The sequence below is a fragment of the Schistocerca cancellata genome, chromosome 1 (assembly GCF_023864275.1).
Source record: "Schistocerca cancellata isolate TAMUIC-IGC-003103 chromosome 1, iqSchCanc2.1, whole genome shotgun sequence".
Lineage (NCBI taxonomy): Eukaryota > Metazoa > Arthropoda > Insecta > Orthoptera > Acrididae > Schistocerca > Schistocerca cancellata.
Window position 1 is genome coordinate 216997541 of NC_064626.1, and position 17350 is coordinate 217014890.

General features: G+C 43.5%; 1 protein-coding gene across 1 annotated transcript in view; it reads right to left on the reverse strand.

Annotated features, from left to right (window-relative positions):
- Nucleotides 1-4167: 4167 nt before the first annotated feature.
- LOC126169274 (maltase 2-like) overlaps nucleotides 4168-17350 on the reverse strand; it is a 37228-nt gene continuing 24045 nt past the window's right edge. The window contains exons 6-9 of the mRNA XM_049920629.1: nucleotides 15182-15383; nucleotides 10372-10817; nucleotides 9244-9387; nucleotides 4168-4430 (exon numbers count right to left, since the gene is read on the reverse strand). Coding sequence (XP_049776586.1) covers nucleotides 4343-4430; nucleotides 9244-9387; nucleotides 10372-10817; nucleotides 15182-15383 — 880 coding nt within the window. The 3' untranslated portion in view covers nucleotides 4168-4342. The remainder of the gene's footprint in view (nucleotides 4431-9243; nucleotides 9388-10371; nucleotides 10818-15181; nucleotides 15384-17350) is intronic.

Sequence of the window (17350 nt, forward strand, 5' to 3'; positions counted from 1 at the left end):
GTCGGTTTGGAGATGGTGGTTGGCTGTCGTGTAATAAAAGTCCAATGTGTGACGATGCCAAGCTGCGGTATCTTTTCCGAATTGAGTTAGCACACGCCGAAACGCTGGTTTTGCACAGTCCACCCACCATGCTAGAGTCGATGGGTATCGGGGAAGACGACGTTCGCAATCCAGCCATGTGTTGGCGATAATCTGACGGCATTCCGGGGCTTGAAGATGTGCCACATTCAGCTTCCAGGGTCCTCGGCTGCGCCATATCCGCTGCTGTTGTAGAGTGAGTGTGCATATGAAAGCGCTATGATCGGAGAAGGCAAGCGGCCAACGTTCGGCGTCCAATACTCCCGGTGCTAGAGCTCGTGAGACATAAATGCGGTCTAGGCGACTGGCTGAGTGACTAGTAAGGTATGTCGGCCCGGGACGGTCACCGTGCACTGTCTCCCACGTGTCGGTGAGAAGCAGGTCTCGAACCAGGAGCCGAAGTTCTTGACAAGTCGAGAAATGTGGGACTTGGTCTTTGGGGTGGAGCACACAGTTAAAATCGCCGCCGAAGATATATTGCTCGAAGCTGCTGATAAAGAGGGGGGCGATATCCTCCGAGTAGAACAGCGATCGTTCGCGGCGTTGGTCAGTTCCTGATGGAGCGTAAATGTTAATGATGCGCGTGCCCAGTGCTGTGATCGCCAGCCCCCTTCCTGACGGAAGGTAAGTCACTTCGTCGATGGCAATTCCGTCGCGCACTAGTATTGCCGTACCGCTGCCATTCCGGTCCGCCGGTGACACATATGTCACATAACCGTAGAAAACGGGGAGGGCCGCTATATATACTTCTTGCAACAGGGCAATGTCAACATCCGAAGAACGAAGCATCTCACGCAGCAACTGGATCTTCACTGCCGTTCGTATCGTGTTGATGTTAAGCGTGGCGATACGATAAGCTTGTTGACGAACCGCAGGTGTTAAGTTATTCATTAAGACTGGAATTACCTATGACGCTTCTGACTGTATTGACACCTCCGCATCCCCCCAAACCTCACCTGCAGGCCGTTCTAGAGAGCCGGCGCCAACGCCGTGGGCCCTGTTGGCGTAACTTGCATGGTTCCGTCGTCGTCGTGGTCATCCGCCCACGTCGGGGAACTGAAAGCAAGATCGGCTTCCCTAGCGTCCTTAGGACACGGCGTTGGTGCTTGCACTCCAGAAGGTGGTGGGCAGCATCTGCCCTCCATCTCGGCATCCGATTGTGCCACTGTAGATATATGTGGTTGGTCCTCATTATCGTTCGATGGTGCCACACTGCAGCAAATGGCGGCTGCCTCCGTGGTAGCGTCGTCATTGAAGGTGGAATCGTCATCCTCTGGAGGCGGTGTCGCATCCCGTTCGGAAGTTGCTCTACGCCTCCGCTTCCGTCGCTTCGGAGAGCGTTGCTTCCTGGTGTGTTCTTCTGCGTCAGACGATGGCAAAGATTCACGACGTTCCGGCACAAAGGCAGCCGTAGGCACAATAAGCGAATCGACGGCCATGCCATCTTCCTGTATGTTGTTATCCGTCGACGGAGGCGGCGGCATCGGAGTTGAATCCGTAGCTTGTGGAACGGGTGTGGCATCATCGCCCTGTATTGGAGCATGGAGCCGCGACACAGCAGTGGATGTCGGCTGTCGTGGTGAAGTGGTAGCTGTCGTGAGGGCTGCTGCATAAGTCACAGGAAGCAGCGTCGGCTGCGATGGCGGGTCCGCTTCAGCCGGCGGCAGTTGCGTGATTCGACGTTGCATACATTCTGATCTGAGGTGTCCCTCCTTCCCACAACCTGAGCAGGTCTTCGGTTGCCCATCGTAGATGACGATGGCACGGCAGCCACCTATAGCCAGATATGGAGGTACATGTCGTTTAAGTTCGATTCGGACCTGGCGGACGCCGTTCAGCACAGGATATGTCTGGAATTGCGTCCATTTTTCCGCAATATGATCATGGACCGTGCCGTAGGGGCGCAGCGCTGTCACGACGTCCTCCGCCGGTAGTTCGAAAGGAAGTTCGAAAATTCTGATCGTGCGAAGTCCCATGCCAGAATAATCGACGTGCACAGTCCCCACATTGCCATCAGCATGGCAGAAACGGAGGCCCTGTTTCGTGTCCCGAAGGATCCGTTCACATGTTGCGTCGTTGATGATCTTGACATATACGATACTACTCACAATGGACAAGTGAATGCCGAGAATGTCGCTCGCCGGGATTTTAACTTCTTCTCGTAGAAATCGTTCGACTTCGAGTGCTTTAGGCCGTGCAAATTCGTTGCGGAACGTAAATTTGAGCGTCGATTTTCTGTATTGGTGCGCCATAGTGATCTATATGCTGAGTACGGCACGCGCGAAACGGCCGAATACTATGTAAACAACACGAGCGCTCGCTCCGCGGCAGGAACACAAACAGCGCGTCCTCACCGCAGCACAGCCAAAGGCCAACTGACCAACTGAGCTACCGAAGCACGACTCACGACCGGTACTCACAGCTTTACTTCTGCCAGTACCTCGTCTCCTACCTTCCAGGAGACGAGGTACTGGCAGAAGTAAAGCTGTGAGTACCGGTCGTGAGTCGTGCTTCGGTAGCTCAGTTGGTAGAGCACTTGCCCGCGAAAGGCAAAGGTCCCGAGTTCGAGTCTCGGTCGGGCACACAGTTTTAATCTGCCAGAAAGTTTCATACACTACATTGTTAAACATATATCTCTACAGTTGTCAGTAAATGGTATTTTTCTAGCGTCACTTGCACCAGTCACTGTAAATTTCATCTACAAAAATTGACTCCCTGCTCTTTCAAGTACTTACTACTCGCTTGCATGCCTCTGCTGTAATTTTTAGGTGACTTGATAATTTGATTCGCACTTTTATTGTCCATTGTCCTGTTTTGTAAATCTGTTGATATGTTTTTGTTTCTATTTTCTCGTTTTTTTTCTGGTGATAGCTGCAAAGCCAGTTTTAATAAAATACCATGTTGCCAAGACAGCGACATTCAAAATCAAACTATTAATTAGCTGATTGTAATACACACACACAGTAACAACAAGGTAAATATAAGTGGAGTTGTTGACTTCACATAGTCAATTTTTCTTGAAATGATTCACAAAAAATATTTATGGTTGTCATATTTTAACTCCTCCACCTGCGACGCAAATTGATCCGTTTGACTTCATGATTTACCATAACGTTTAAACTTCCTCTTCTTGACGTATTTGGCAACAGATTAAGAGTTCACTTGAGCATTTATGTCTGTCCTATCACCATAGTTTAATTTGTCATCACAAGGGGAAGAAGAAGGCGAATGTAGGCGGTATAAAAATTAAATCACCGTTTCTCTCGGCATGTGTGTGTGGTCGAAGTGACATCGGAAAGACGTCGAACACCGTTGTAAGAAACAAAGAAATTTGTGTATGGCATTTGTCATCAATTGCGATGAAGCAAATATATGGGTGAGTTAAGTAAGTCCTTTGTCCTTGGTTCCATTGTTTCATTGCAGTTCTTAATGTTTCACTTAAGTATTACTATCTCCAGATTCATAATGCTGCAGTGCAAGTTCATTACGTCTGCCTGATGAAACCAGAGCCATAAGAAAAAGTAAAAGTGTCATTCATTATTAAGGCCAGGAAAGAAGAAGTATCGTAGTATGTGGTAGTACATCGTAAACAAAAATAGCTATAAATAAGAGAAACGGTATGGTAGGTTCCAAGCGTTCAGTGACGCATCTAAAGCTTTCTGCTTATCAGCGTATTATGTAGTATCAACAATATAGTTTCCACACGACACTTTTATAACAGTGTACAAAATTATGGTTCAAAATGGTTCAAATGGCTCTGAGCACTATGGGACTTAACTTCTGAGATCATCAGTCCCCTAGAACTTAGAATTACTTAAACCTAACTAACCTAAGGACATCACACACATCCATGCCCTAGTCAGGATTCGAACCTACGACCGTAGCGGTCGCGCGGTTCCATACTGTAGAGCTTAGAACCACTCGGCCACTTCGGCCGGCTACAAAATTATAAAACTAAAATATTCACAGGATTCTTCTTGCTGTATGCAGCTACTTGCAAGAAGCACACACTGGACAGTTAGTATTATGTTAAAAGAAATTTGTACGTTGTCCACTGGGGAGAAAATAAATAATCTTTTCCGGGTGAAATGAAATGCAAAAGCGTATTTTATTTGCGTGTCAAACAAGAGTAGTTAATGTCATGTCACAGTGGCATAGCATTACAAAAACTCTCAATAATGATGTTTGTAACAGGCAGATTCCAGAAAGTTGTAGAAAGTGAAGCAGGATCCCATCGACTGGAGGGTGCGCCCGTGGAGCTCACTTACTTCCTCCGGATCTTGGTCGGCGCCGTAATGATGGTCACAGACTCGTGGCCAGAGAGCGTCAGCGAAGAGGGGTCCACCGCCGAGCTGCAGGAACAAGAAGAGGGGATTCAGGTAACAGTGCTTCTCCCACACGTCTCAAGTTTCAGCTGCTGAGATATATCGCAGTCGTGAATTTCAGCTAGATCACGTTTAACATAGCAGTAGCATATCGCACAGAGATCCTTTGATAACATACGTGGTGTCAATCATTCGTCTGTTCTATTATCCACTGTGATATCTTAGTGTATTCTTGTGTAAAATGATCATCTGGAAGTATGTCTTCGTTTAGTAAGGTGCGAATTTCGTAAGGCGTTCAGGTCCCTGAATTACAATAATGTGTTTATAATTACACTGAAACGACTTGGAAGATCATTTGAATGTATATATAAAATATATTATGAGATGTATATAAACAATGGTAATAGAATCTAGTCGAATTGAACCTGTAAATGCCGAAGGAATTATATTTGGAAACGACACACTAGAAGCAGTAGATGAGATTAGCTTTTTGTGCAGGAAGTATGTGACGAGAGCCGTAGTAGAGGGAATACTAAATGTAGATTGGCTGTGACAAGGAAAGCGTATCTGAAAAAGAGAAATTAGCGTCGCATATAGCTTCAAGTATTATTTCGCAAAAAAACAAATAGCCAATTACGTCTACTACTTTTAGTGTCTCATTTCTTAATATAATTTCCACAGAATCGCTTGATTTAACTCAACTACATCCCATTAGTCTTATTTCACTTTTGTTGACGTTCATCTTATAATTTCTCTTCAAGACTCCATCCATTCCGTTCAATTGTTATTGCAAATCCTTTGCTGTCTCTGACAAAATTTTTATTTCTTCATCCTGAACTTTAACACTATTTTCATTAGTTATTGCTCGATTTACAGACTGAATAACACCCAGCAAGCTGTTTCACTCCCTTCTCAACCACTGCTTCCCTTTCTATATCCGAATCATTCCTGTAACTGTACACGTTAGAAGTAACTTATCGCTCCCTATCTTTTACCCTGCTACTTTCAAACTTCAAGGCGTGTATGCCAGTAAATATTGTCAAATACTTTCTCTGAATCTACAAATGCTACAAAAGCATGTTTGTCTTTCTTTAACATATCTTCTGAGATTAACCATAGGATCAATATAGCCTCGCGTGTTTTTTGCATTTCTCCTGAATCAGAGCTGGTCTGCCCCGAAGCCGACTTCTTCCAGTTTCTCCGTTCTTACGTAAATAATTCGTGTTGGTATTTTGCAACTATGACTTACTAAACGGATGATTCAGTAGTATTTACACCGGTCGGTACCTGGATTCCGTGCAATTGGAATTATGACATTCTTCTTGAAGTCTGAGGGTGCTTTGCCTGTCTCATAAATCCTGTAGACTAGGTGAAATATTTTTGTCATTGTATGCTCTCCAATGGAACGCAATAATTCTAAGGGAACGTCATCTACACCAGAGGCCGTGTTTTCACCAAGGTCTTTCAGTGCTCTGACTAACTCTCCTTGCAGTATTTCATCTTGTGTTCTTCCTCTTCCTTGTATATAATACTGACTTGAAGTTCATTTCCCTTGTATAATCCTGCCATATATAACTTCTACCTTTTCATTTTCCGCTATTTTGCTTAGTACTGGACTGCCAGTTGAACTGATGATATGCGCACAGGTCCTTCTCTTTGCTATTAAGATCACTTTAGTTTTCCTATAGGCGGCATGTGTCTTTCTTCTATACATGAATTCTTCTACAGCCTTGCATTTGTCCCTTAGCCATCCGTGCTTAGCCATTTTCTATTGTCAGTCAGTTTAATTTTTTACCTGTCTGTATTCCCTTTCACCTGTTTTAATTTACGCACTTTTATATTTGCTTCTTCCTTCAGTTAAATCCAATCTAGGCCCTGTCTTTGTAGCCTTTGATCCTATGCTGCCCTTGTACAGTTCGTAGCCAGTAAATTATTATCTAAACCCACATCAACCACTGGAATATCCTACAGTTTTTCGAAATCTTTGTCTCACCATTATGTAATCAGTCTAAAACTATGTTGTCTCCAGGTCTTTTCAACGCATACAATTTTCTTTCATGATACTCAAATCAAGTTGTAACGTTTGCTAAAAAAATTTTCTGCGAAAAATTCTACCAGGCGGCTTCCTCTTTCATTCCTTTCCAACAGATGATACTGTCATATTATTTTTCCTTCTCTTTCTTTTCTCATTATCGAAGTTCAGTACCCCGTTAGTATTAAATGTTCCTCTCCATTTTTTATCTGAATAATTTCTTTTATCCCACCATTCATTCTTTCAATCTCTTCATCTAGATACTAGTTGGCATACAAACTTGTACTACAGTATTGGTTGTTGCTTTCGTGTCCATCTTGGCTATGATAATGCATTTTCAATGCTGTTCATAGCAGCTTACCCACACCCCATTCCCTCATTCGTTATTAGACCTACTCCCGCATTACCCCTATTTTATTTTATATTTATAATCCAGTTCTCACCTGACCAGAAATCATGTTCATCCTAACATCGAACTTCACTAATTCCCACTATAACTAACTGCAACGTAACCATTTTCCCTTTTTAAACACCTTGCCTATCCACCCCATTCAGAGATCTAACATTTCATGCTCCGACACACAGAACGCCATTTTTATTGTTTCTGATGACGATGTCTTCCCGAGTAGTGCCCGCCCGGAGATTCTAATTGGTGACTATCTTATTCGAGAAGATACAGTATAACTGCATGACTTCGGGAAATGTAATGGCTGTAATTTTTCCTTATTTTTAGCCACTCACATTAGCAGAACATTAAGGCCAACCTGACTGTTGTTACAAGGTCACATCGGTCAATGGTCCACGGTGATGCCCTGCAATTACTGGAAAGGCTGCTGCCCTTCTTCAGGAACCAAAAGTTAGTGTGGCTTCTGTTCCACCGTAGCTGCACTTACGTACTGTGACTGAGGGAACCGAGCCACACCAACTCGAGAGATAACTGGGGAGGGAGGGATATACAATATATTCGTCCTGGATCTACGGCTCCTGCCGCATTCCAGCGTCCATAATAAGGAAATTTGTATGTCCTCAATAGTTAAAATTTTATCGGTCATACTTATTTCTATTCGTTGAATCCATTTAAGTCAGGTTCTTGCTCTGCACCTTCTGTTTGTCGGTTTATACTCAAATATAGTTTTGAGTATTCCTTCTTGTCCCATTCTAGTTAAGTGTCGAAAGCAAGAAAGTTGTCTGCGTTCTACTTCATCCATTATGATATCTTTCTTATGTGTTATTGCACGTATATTCTCATTTGTTCTATATTCCTAACGTGAGGTCCTTGATGCTCGTCTTAAAACGTCAATTTCTACAGCTTAGATTTCTTACGGTTCTTTTCCGTAACCGCCCAATACTTCGAACTATATATGATAATTGGTCCAGTACTGGCTTTATATATACTTGCGTATTATGTTTCGTTTTGTATCCGATTTTTGTGGACAAGGAAAAGGAGTTCAGATTTAAGGTTTCTCTTCTTCCTGAGCTCAATCCGTTTCTCTAGTCATTTTCACGTGTTTCTTCTTTATTAATTAAACTCGCTGTGTATTTACAACTATTACTATTACCGATGACTATATTTTCTGATATTTCAAGATCTGCTTATTGCGTTCTCATGGTTAAGTGGTAAATCCTCTTAGTGCCAAAATTCAGTCCCCATTTGCTATAACCTTCAGTACTTTCCTCACCATTAGGAGACATCTTCTTCACCGGTCGCCACCACCAACTGATCATCTGCGAATAAAAAGGTATGCACACTGTGTGATCTTTTATCTTAATGGGGCTTCAGCTGTAATAATAGTAGTGGACCGAATGCCTAGCCATATAGATCGCCAGTGTTGATTTGTCCATAATCGGAAGCCAACAACAGCCACTGTCCATCCAGCATGAGATTTTCACTCTGCAGCGGAGTGTGCGCTGATGAAACTTCCTGGCAGATTAAAATGGTGTGCCGAACCGAGATTCGAACTCGGGACCTTTGCCTTTCGCGGGCAAGTGCTCTACCAACTGAGCTACCCAAGCAGGACTCACACCCCGTCCTCACAGCTTTACTTCTGCCAGTACCTCGTCTCCTACCTTCCAAACGTTACAGAAGCTCTCCTGCGAAACATGCACAACTAGCACTCCTGAAAGAAAGGATATTGCGGGGACATGGCTTAGCCACAGCCTGGGGAATGTTTCCAGAATGAGATTTTCACTCTGCAGCGGAGTGTGCGCTGATATGAAACTTCCTGGCAGATTAAAACTGTGTGCCGAACCGAGACTCGAACTCGGGACCTTTGCCTTTCGCGGGCAAGCGCTCTACCAACTGAGCTACCCAAGCACGACTCACGCCCCGTCCTCACAGCTTTACTTCTGCCAGTACCTCGTCTCCTACCTTCCAAACTTTACAGAAGCTCTCCTGCGAACCATGCAGAACTGCTGCTGTGAGGACGGGGCGTGAGTCGTGCTTGGGTAGCTCAGTTGGTAGAGCACTTGCCCGCGAAAGGCAAAGGTCCCGATTTCGAGTCTCGGTCCGACACGCAGTTTTAATCTGCCAGGAAGTTTCACAGCCACTGTCTATGTTTGCTGCAAGCATTCTTGAATCCTCGGTGTTTCACTTTCTAATTAGTTTCATACCTCAGTGTTCGTTTCTGCAAGGTTTCAGTGTTTGTGTTTGATGGTTATCGAATTGTAGATCTCTCTGCAGTAACTTCCACTTCCATTTTGTGGGATGAAGGAGAATCTTCTATTCGAATTCCTGACGTCCGCATCGTCTTTGCACCGAAAGTTCTATGTTTCTCTACACCTCTGGAAACGACAAAGAGCTTAGCTTACCCCTGCAGCAGTGGGCTGGATATACTGGAGGCGCTGACGACGAAAGAGCTGCTGGACAGGCCGAGCACGCTGACGAGATCCACGCTGGCTGGTTCGGTGCTCAGGTTCACAGCCACAGCCACTTCGGTGCCGTCAGTCGCAGTCCTGCCAACAACACAGCATCGCTCCAGTACAGTGAAAGCGATGCCTTGCAGGTACACTAGAGCGTACACAAACACTTCTGCCATCGCTTATATCAAAATGATGTACCGTTTAAGAAATAATCTGTAGCATTTAGATGATTTGCCTGTTTTCTGTTGAAAAAAATCTATCAAGCCATACAGCATCTGATCAAAGATCTTTGGACAACACTATGTAATGCGGAATAGGCCAATAGATATCATGAGATGACAAATGCAGTATTGCTGAGAGTAGTAGTGGCGATGATTAAGAGTATAAGAATTTTTATTCTTTTTTTTTTATTTTATCGTATGGCTAGGGCCATCGGGCAGACCGCTCGCCGGGTGCCGGTCTTTCCATTTGACGCCACTTCGGCGACCTGCAGTCGATGAGGATGATAGGATGATGCTGAGGACAGCACAACACTCAGTCCCTGGGCGGAGAAAATTCCCCGACCCAGCCGGGAATCGAACCCGGGCTCAGAGGATTGACAATCCGTCACGCTGACCATTCAGCTCCCGGGAGCGGACAGTATAAGAATGATGATGTTGTAGGTGGAAGGATGATGATCTGGATGGTGATTACATTAATGGCGTCGATTTAAGATGATAATGATGGTTGCAATACTGTCAGCAATAGTATTAGTGATATTAATCATGATTATTGGAATGGTGCCTGTCTTTGTGTTGATAACGGCATTCACTATTGTCGATGATGGTGGTCATCATGTTGATTGAGGTTGAGATAGTGATGATTGTAATGCTGATAGTGGTGATCATGACAATGCTGACTGTGCCGGTGATGAAGATGGTAAACATGATAATAGTCCAGATGATGGCAGTGGCGAATCTGTTCATGATGATACTGGTGACTTTGACCATGACTAAGAGGATGACAGTGAAGATGGCCAAATGCTAAGAGCCAGACCCGTGGAGTGAACATTTTACTTGCTGTGAATTGAGTACACACCTGGAGAACGCAAAGACGGTGCCGGAACTCTTGACGGCGCTGGCGCCGGTCTGCACGGCTGATTCCTGCCTCAGCGCCACCAGCTGGCGGTAGGTCTTGAGGTGGCTCCTGTCGGCCTGCTCCTGGGCCGCGGCGTTCAGCGTGACGTAGTTCTCGTTCACTGGCAGCCAGGTCGAGTCGCCCGTGCTGAAGCCGGCGTTCTTGGTGTCGTCCCACTGGAAGGGCGTCCTCTCCGGGTCTCTGGAGTTCCCGAGAGTGACACCGTCCAAGCAGCCTTGAGGGTCGTGCGCCACCTCGCACGTCATGTTGTAGTTGTCCTCCATGCCGATCTCCTCTCCGTTGTAGGTGACGGCGGTTCCCGGCAGCAGCGTCACCAGCATGTTCATCCCGTCCACCAGCTCTGGGCTGTACCGGCTGGCCACGCGGTGCTGGTCGTGGTTGCCGATCTACGAAAAAACAGTACTGCTGTAAGTTGTAAGAGCATACAGCTCCAAAAAAATCTTCAGTTCTTCAGTTGCTGCACTGACGCTACCATTCACTCATATTACACGTAAGAAATTACCATGGGATGATGACGTTGGGTGTGTGGTGCGCTCAACTGCGCTGTCATCAGCGCCCGTACGAAGACCCCATTTTTACATAGTCCAATTATTTTACGCATTCCAATCTAGCCACTGTGACAAATGAAATGAAATGTCTTGTGGCTAGGGCCTCCCGTCGGGTAGACCGTTCGTCTGGTGCAGGTCTTTCGAGTTGACGCCACTTCGGAGACCTGCGCGTCGATGGGAATGAAATGATGATGATTTGGACAACACAACACCCAGTCCCTGAGGGGAGAAAATCTCCGACCCAGCCGGGAATCGAAACCGGGACCTTAGGATTGACTGTCTGTCACGCTGACCAGTCAGCTACCGGGGCCGGACGCCACTGTGACGAATGATGATGATGATGGTGATGAAATTATGAGGACAACACAAACACCTAATCCCCGGGAAAAAAATTACCACGGGAAGATATATGGGTTAGATAAAGGAACCAAGTAACATTTCAGCTCAGATTCGACTTTTGTCCAGTGCCATACCCTATAAACACATTTTTCGACTTCTGATTTGTGTTTGCGATGTTCTGAAAGCCTAGACCATTTAAGAAATTTACAACATTTGATTCGTTCGCTTTGACTCAATTTGACGATTATTTGTGGTTGTTTATGACTCAAGAATAGAGTCTAGTTTACCACGGCAGACCGGTTGATGATGATATGAACTGCAGGGGAGAGTGTTGCACCTTGGAATACTTCTTTATTCTACCATGTAATAGAAGTTCAGAAACACAATGTTTATTCCATTTTGAAATGATGTCATTCACTTTACCTGTGCTACAGTCTTTTTCTGAAAATGCAAAAATTACTCCGGAAAAGGAAGATTTTTCCAAATGTGAAAAACTGCTCCAAGTTACAACGTGGTCATGTACCAAGAGGCAAACACCCGATTCAAATTTTAAAATGTTGCGGTTGAGTAAATCTTATTGGTACTGAATGTAATATTCTGTTATATTATAACTCTACTACACCCCACTAATCAGTAAGACAAATCAAATTACAAATTACAAATATTTTGAAATGGAAGTTATTGACAGCACATACAAACTATCATTTTCAAGAGAGGGAAAATAGTTAGATGCTAAAAAATTCAGTTCATTTCATAATATCACATGTTCCATAGTATAAGTCCTACCGATTCAAGGCGCAAAATGGCGTACGAATCATGAAGTATGGCTTAACCCTCTACACATTATGCAACTAGTTTACTCATTATAGAACTCTGTAACTGAAGAATTAAGAAAATACTACAAATAGCTTTAATGTGTCACACAGCACTTATATATGCACAATCTGTAATATTTACAACCGCCACACAGAACACAATCTCATGTTTCACAACAACAAAACAATGGAAAATGCCGGAAACTTGTTATGGCGACCTGTACTACGCGTTCCTTTTTTTGAACTGAAATACTGACCAAGAACATTTATGTGTTCCTAGGTACCCTAAGCTCAAGCTACAACGCTCTCCCTTACGTTTTACATTGAGCCAGATACATATATATATATATATATATATATATATATATATATATATATATAATCAAAATGTGCATCAGCAATATTTATAGAAATAATAAGTATCCTTCAACATATAAACGCGAACATAAATGCATATCTTTGTACTGCATTAGAATACAGGAAAAAACTTAAGTTACTATCTCCCGCTATGTGTACTTCTTCTCACGAGTACTGCTATGCAGTTGATAGATATAGTAAAAAGAAGTAATTCGTAGTGTAAAACTTGCAAACAGATACGTTTTCAACTTTTGTCCTGCACAAAATTATCCCAGAAACAAAAACACTTCAGACGCCCCAGTTTCGACCAAGATTTATGGAATGGCCCCTTTAAGCATGCCCTACGTTTCAGAACTAACTGTTGTTAGTTGCATCGTTACTAACTACCATAACAGCGTTTGCAGAATAAATTGGATGATAATGACTAAATAACGCACTTTCATCAACATCTGAAGATCTTCACCAGCTGATAAAAACAAGGAAAACAATAAGAAAGGAATTTCTGCAGTTGGTTAAAATTTAGTTATAATATGACACCAAATGATAGTCGTAACAAAACTGTACCAACAAACTTCAAGGGGCTGTTGAATATGTCTTGAGGGAAAAAAGAACTTACGGTAGCAACCCATGTCCGGAAACTTCATTCGACGACGGTGAAGGACATCAAAGATATAGCAGTCAGCTGTCTACGTCAACACCCCCCCCCCCCCCCCCCCCATTCGGCAGGGACCTTCAAATTTTACGCCAACGAACAGTAAGCAGAATTCCTTGCAGTGGGTCCGAAGGCATTCAGGTTACTAGACGGCGTCGAAAGAATCCACGCAAACGTTGGCCCCTATAAATTCGATGCTCTGTAACCTATTTCAGTGACGTTTCTAGACATGTATTTCCATCCTCAATTTGTTCCTCAAGGCACGCTCTACAGCCCCTCGAAGTTTGTCGCTATCATTTTCTTATGCAATGTGCAGTAGATACAATTACACAGGGTGATTCTACAGGTTCTTCACAAATTGGAGGAGGATTCGAAATACGACATTGGAATAGGAACTCTTGATCTTGAAAGTAACCCCGAGTGTTAGGAACAGCAGCGGCATTCAATGCAAACGCTCCTTAAACTCAGTGGACTAATCACTTAGTATGCATAATCAGATGCCTATGTAACCAGAAGTATGGTTGCGTCGCTCCCCTGATCTGACACCTCTTGACTTTTTAGTATTGCGTCATATCACAAGTCGCGTGACATCAGTTCTCAACGAAGAAGCACTTCACACCCGGGTAATTCAAGAGTTGATGAGGTTCCTACGATTTCTAGTGTTTACGCCAGAATTTTCTGCGAAGACGCTACGCCTGTACTGAATGTAGTGGTCGCCATTTTCAACAAAAATAGTTCAAATGGCTCGGAGCACTATGGGACTTAACTGCTGAGGTCATCAGTCCCCTAGAACTTAGAGCTACTTAAACCTAACTAACCTATGGACATCACACACATCCATGCCCGAGGCAGGATTCGAACCTGTGACCGTAGCGGTCGCGCGGTTCCAGACTGTAGCGCCTAGAACCGCTCGGCCATCTCGGCCGGCCATTTTGAACACCTTCTGTAATGTACATCGTTGTCAGGTAAACGGTACTTTGTCCCTGCTGGATGTAACGCGCATGTACACTGATTGTCGTTGTTTCTGACATTCCAAAGCTTGCACAAGCCAACACCGTTCCAAAGTTGTTCTTTTTCAACTCTTCTATTGCCTCCTTCAATTTGTGCACAACGTTTTGAATCACCCTACGTAGCGAAATAGACAGTTTACCGTGTACCATGTCACCGATCATGAGAAATGTGGCTACATATCCTTCGAGGTAAGGAATTCATTTTAAACCTAGATGACTGCAGTAACACAATGGATGCAACTGGAGCCATTTGACCAGTAATTCAATCGCTTACTCTGTGAGTGTGAGCCTGCCAGGTTTTCTAACTGTTAAAACACCTCATCGGCTAGGGCACGAAGAACAGTGAGACTAAAATAAAACTACTCACCTGTTTCAGTTATTTGTAACAGACTGAATAACATGTCTCGTGCGTCACGTCTGAACAAGACATAGTGAAAAAAATTCTGGGAAATGGTTTCAGTTTGGTGTAGTTCTTTCAGTAACTACAGTAATTATAGGGCATTCAAGCACTATACAAATTACAATTGCTCCATTTGTCTTTTTTAAATAAAAAAAACTTCAATATGGGTCTCTCTTTCTGTTAGTCTATCCTTCGTGTTAACAGTCAAATTACGCTAAATACAACTTGAACATTTCACTGTGAATAATTAGTTTACCTCCAAAGTTGTACATAGCGAATGTGTCCTACAGCTCGGAGAGGTGTTGTCTTGAGATTCGCGAAACAAGGGTGAGAGAGACTCGAAATTTTTTTTAATTCTTCCACACACAGACATATGCTGTTATTAGGCTAAACGGTAGCAAAGTAATATTCATCTGTGGTGACAGGTACGAACCCAGTCAAGTTACTTTCACTACATGGGTTTTCGGTTTGTACTCGCTATTTGGAAACTGTAAATACAAAAGTTAACTGTCAAGCCGCCAATGCAACTTACATCGCTCTATGCCTGTACCGTAAGGTATGTCGTTCTTAGCTAAAGAGGAACACAAAACACATCGTAACACAGGAAGCAATCACAAGAATTAACGTACCACCCAATTGGACCACACTCCACGCTGGTTGACAACATCGATCCAGTTACCGATGATCTCGACAAAGTCCTCAGCAGTGGATTCGGCGTTGAGGTCGGTGATGAGCACGAAGTTGAAGGAGAAGTCAGCCCCTGGATTGGTCGCGTTACCATAGTAACCCATAATCTGGTCCACCGTGCCGTAGGCCTCGGTCATCATCGTCCTGGAAGATCAACCAACATCCTACACTGTCATCTGATCTGGGACACTTACTGACAGCATCGTTGAACATGACATTCGTTTTCCCTATGACAGCACCTTAGATGCCTCAGAGCTCCAAGGGGGAACGTCTGTATCGTGTGGATGCAGCTAAGTACGTTTCGTGAAGTCTATTATGCGTGGCCGGTTGGTGCTATTGGTTCACTATTCATGAAAGCCGGAATACAGAGTTCTGATTCCTACGCGTCTCATAGCTGTCGTTTCTTTCACGTAATCACAGCAATTAACAGATTCAAATATTTGTATTTTATCGCGGCTAATGATAGGAATTTTAATCGTAAAATGTGCTTTGTGTTTACGAGCAATATTTATGAGTTAACCGGCTATTTATATCGATTTTAAGTGTGATCGAGGTAGCCAGCAAAGAGTAATATGCATTTACATAACGATTTGAAAAATTTAAACAAACTGAACAGCTGTGTCAATTCAGTCTGGAGGTCCTGAGCAATACACCCTCAAACCCGGACTTTTCAACGTCTAACAGGACCATTGAAAGGAACATTTGATGAAATATACACTTCTATCCTTTAGACACTACCATTATTACTACACAAGTTTATTAAAAATGACTGAAACGATTTCATAAATTCACTATTACCTACATTAATTGACATATTGTCACAAAACCCAACATTCTTAGACAAAAACTCAATATTTGTAGCTGCACTTCAGATTTCTGCCTCGAGTGGGCAGCTGGGGGTATTTAGACGCCGAAAAATGGCATGCTGAGATAAAAACGCAGTCACATCAATAGTGTATAACATATTGACGAATAACAATTACCAATGAGTCGAACGTACTAACTCCAGTCTTACGAACTTAAGGTTTACGGTCCCTTTTACTTCTGCGAGAAGACCGATAGAGGACACGTGTATCTGGACATACTGGAAAATTAGCTCATGCCGCAACTGAATACCGACAATGTGGGCTTCATCTGCCAACAGAATGGTACTCCACCCTACTTCCAGCATGATGTTCGTGAATTCTTAAACGGGAAACTAAGCAGCCTAAGGAGCGGTCGTCATGAGTATAATGGTGAGCAATTCATGTCTTGTCCTCCACGCTCTCCAGACATAACCACATGCGATGTTTTTGTGTGGGGTTATGTGAAATATTCAGCGTTTACGCTTCTTCTGCCAACAAACCTACCAAACTACGAGTTCGCGGCAAGTGCTTTTGAGCAGGCTGATGGGACATGCTGCGTCGAACATGGGAAGAATATGTTTATCGCCTTGTCAGCATAATCAGTAAAAGGGGCACATATGGAGTACTTGTAGTATATCAATAATAAGCTTTTTCAGTTTTTCTAGTGTCTGCAAAGTCCAGTGAAAATATATTAAACAATGTACCTACAAAAAATCTGTGAAATCACTTCAGTCATTTGTTGTAATCTTGTATTTGTTACAAAAATTTTTATTCCCTGGCATATTCACATTTTATGTTTTTCGATTAGCTGTGTCGACGGTGTCAACAGGTAAAATGCTGTACTGAAGGACCATGCACTGTCAGGAGTGACAGAGTCTTTTGCTGAAACTGGTGATGGTGGTATCTAGAGGGCTCTCAACAGCGAGGTCATCAGCAACCTTTCTAAATTAAGTAGAAACGGATTTTTTTTTAAATTATGCATCAACAGGTAAAACACAAAATGTAACTCTCAGCCATCCTGCACACCCATTTTCACACACGGTCTCATACGCAAGATATAATGATATATCTATAGTCATTGTATGGTTAAAAAACACAGACTAACGGAAGGAGAACAGTGCCTGGTTGATCAATGGGTAAATAAAAGATGAAGCCATCGCCCTGGAAAAACATTAAAATCTTTTACCTAAGAAGTTATGCATAAAGTGAGATACCACATAGAATGATGAACCACGAACCACGTTCAATTCATTGTCTCATGAAATA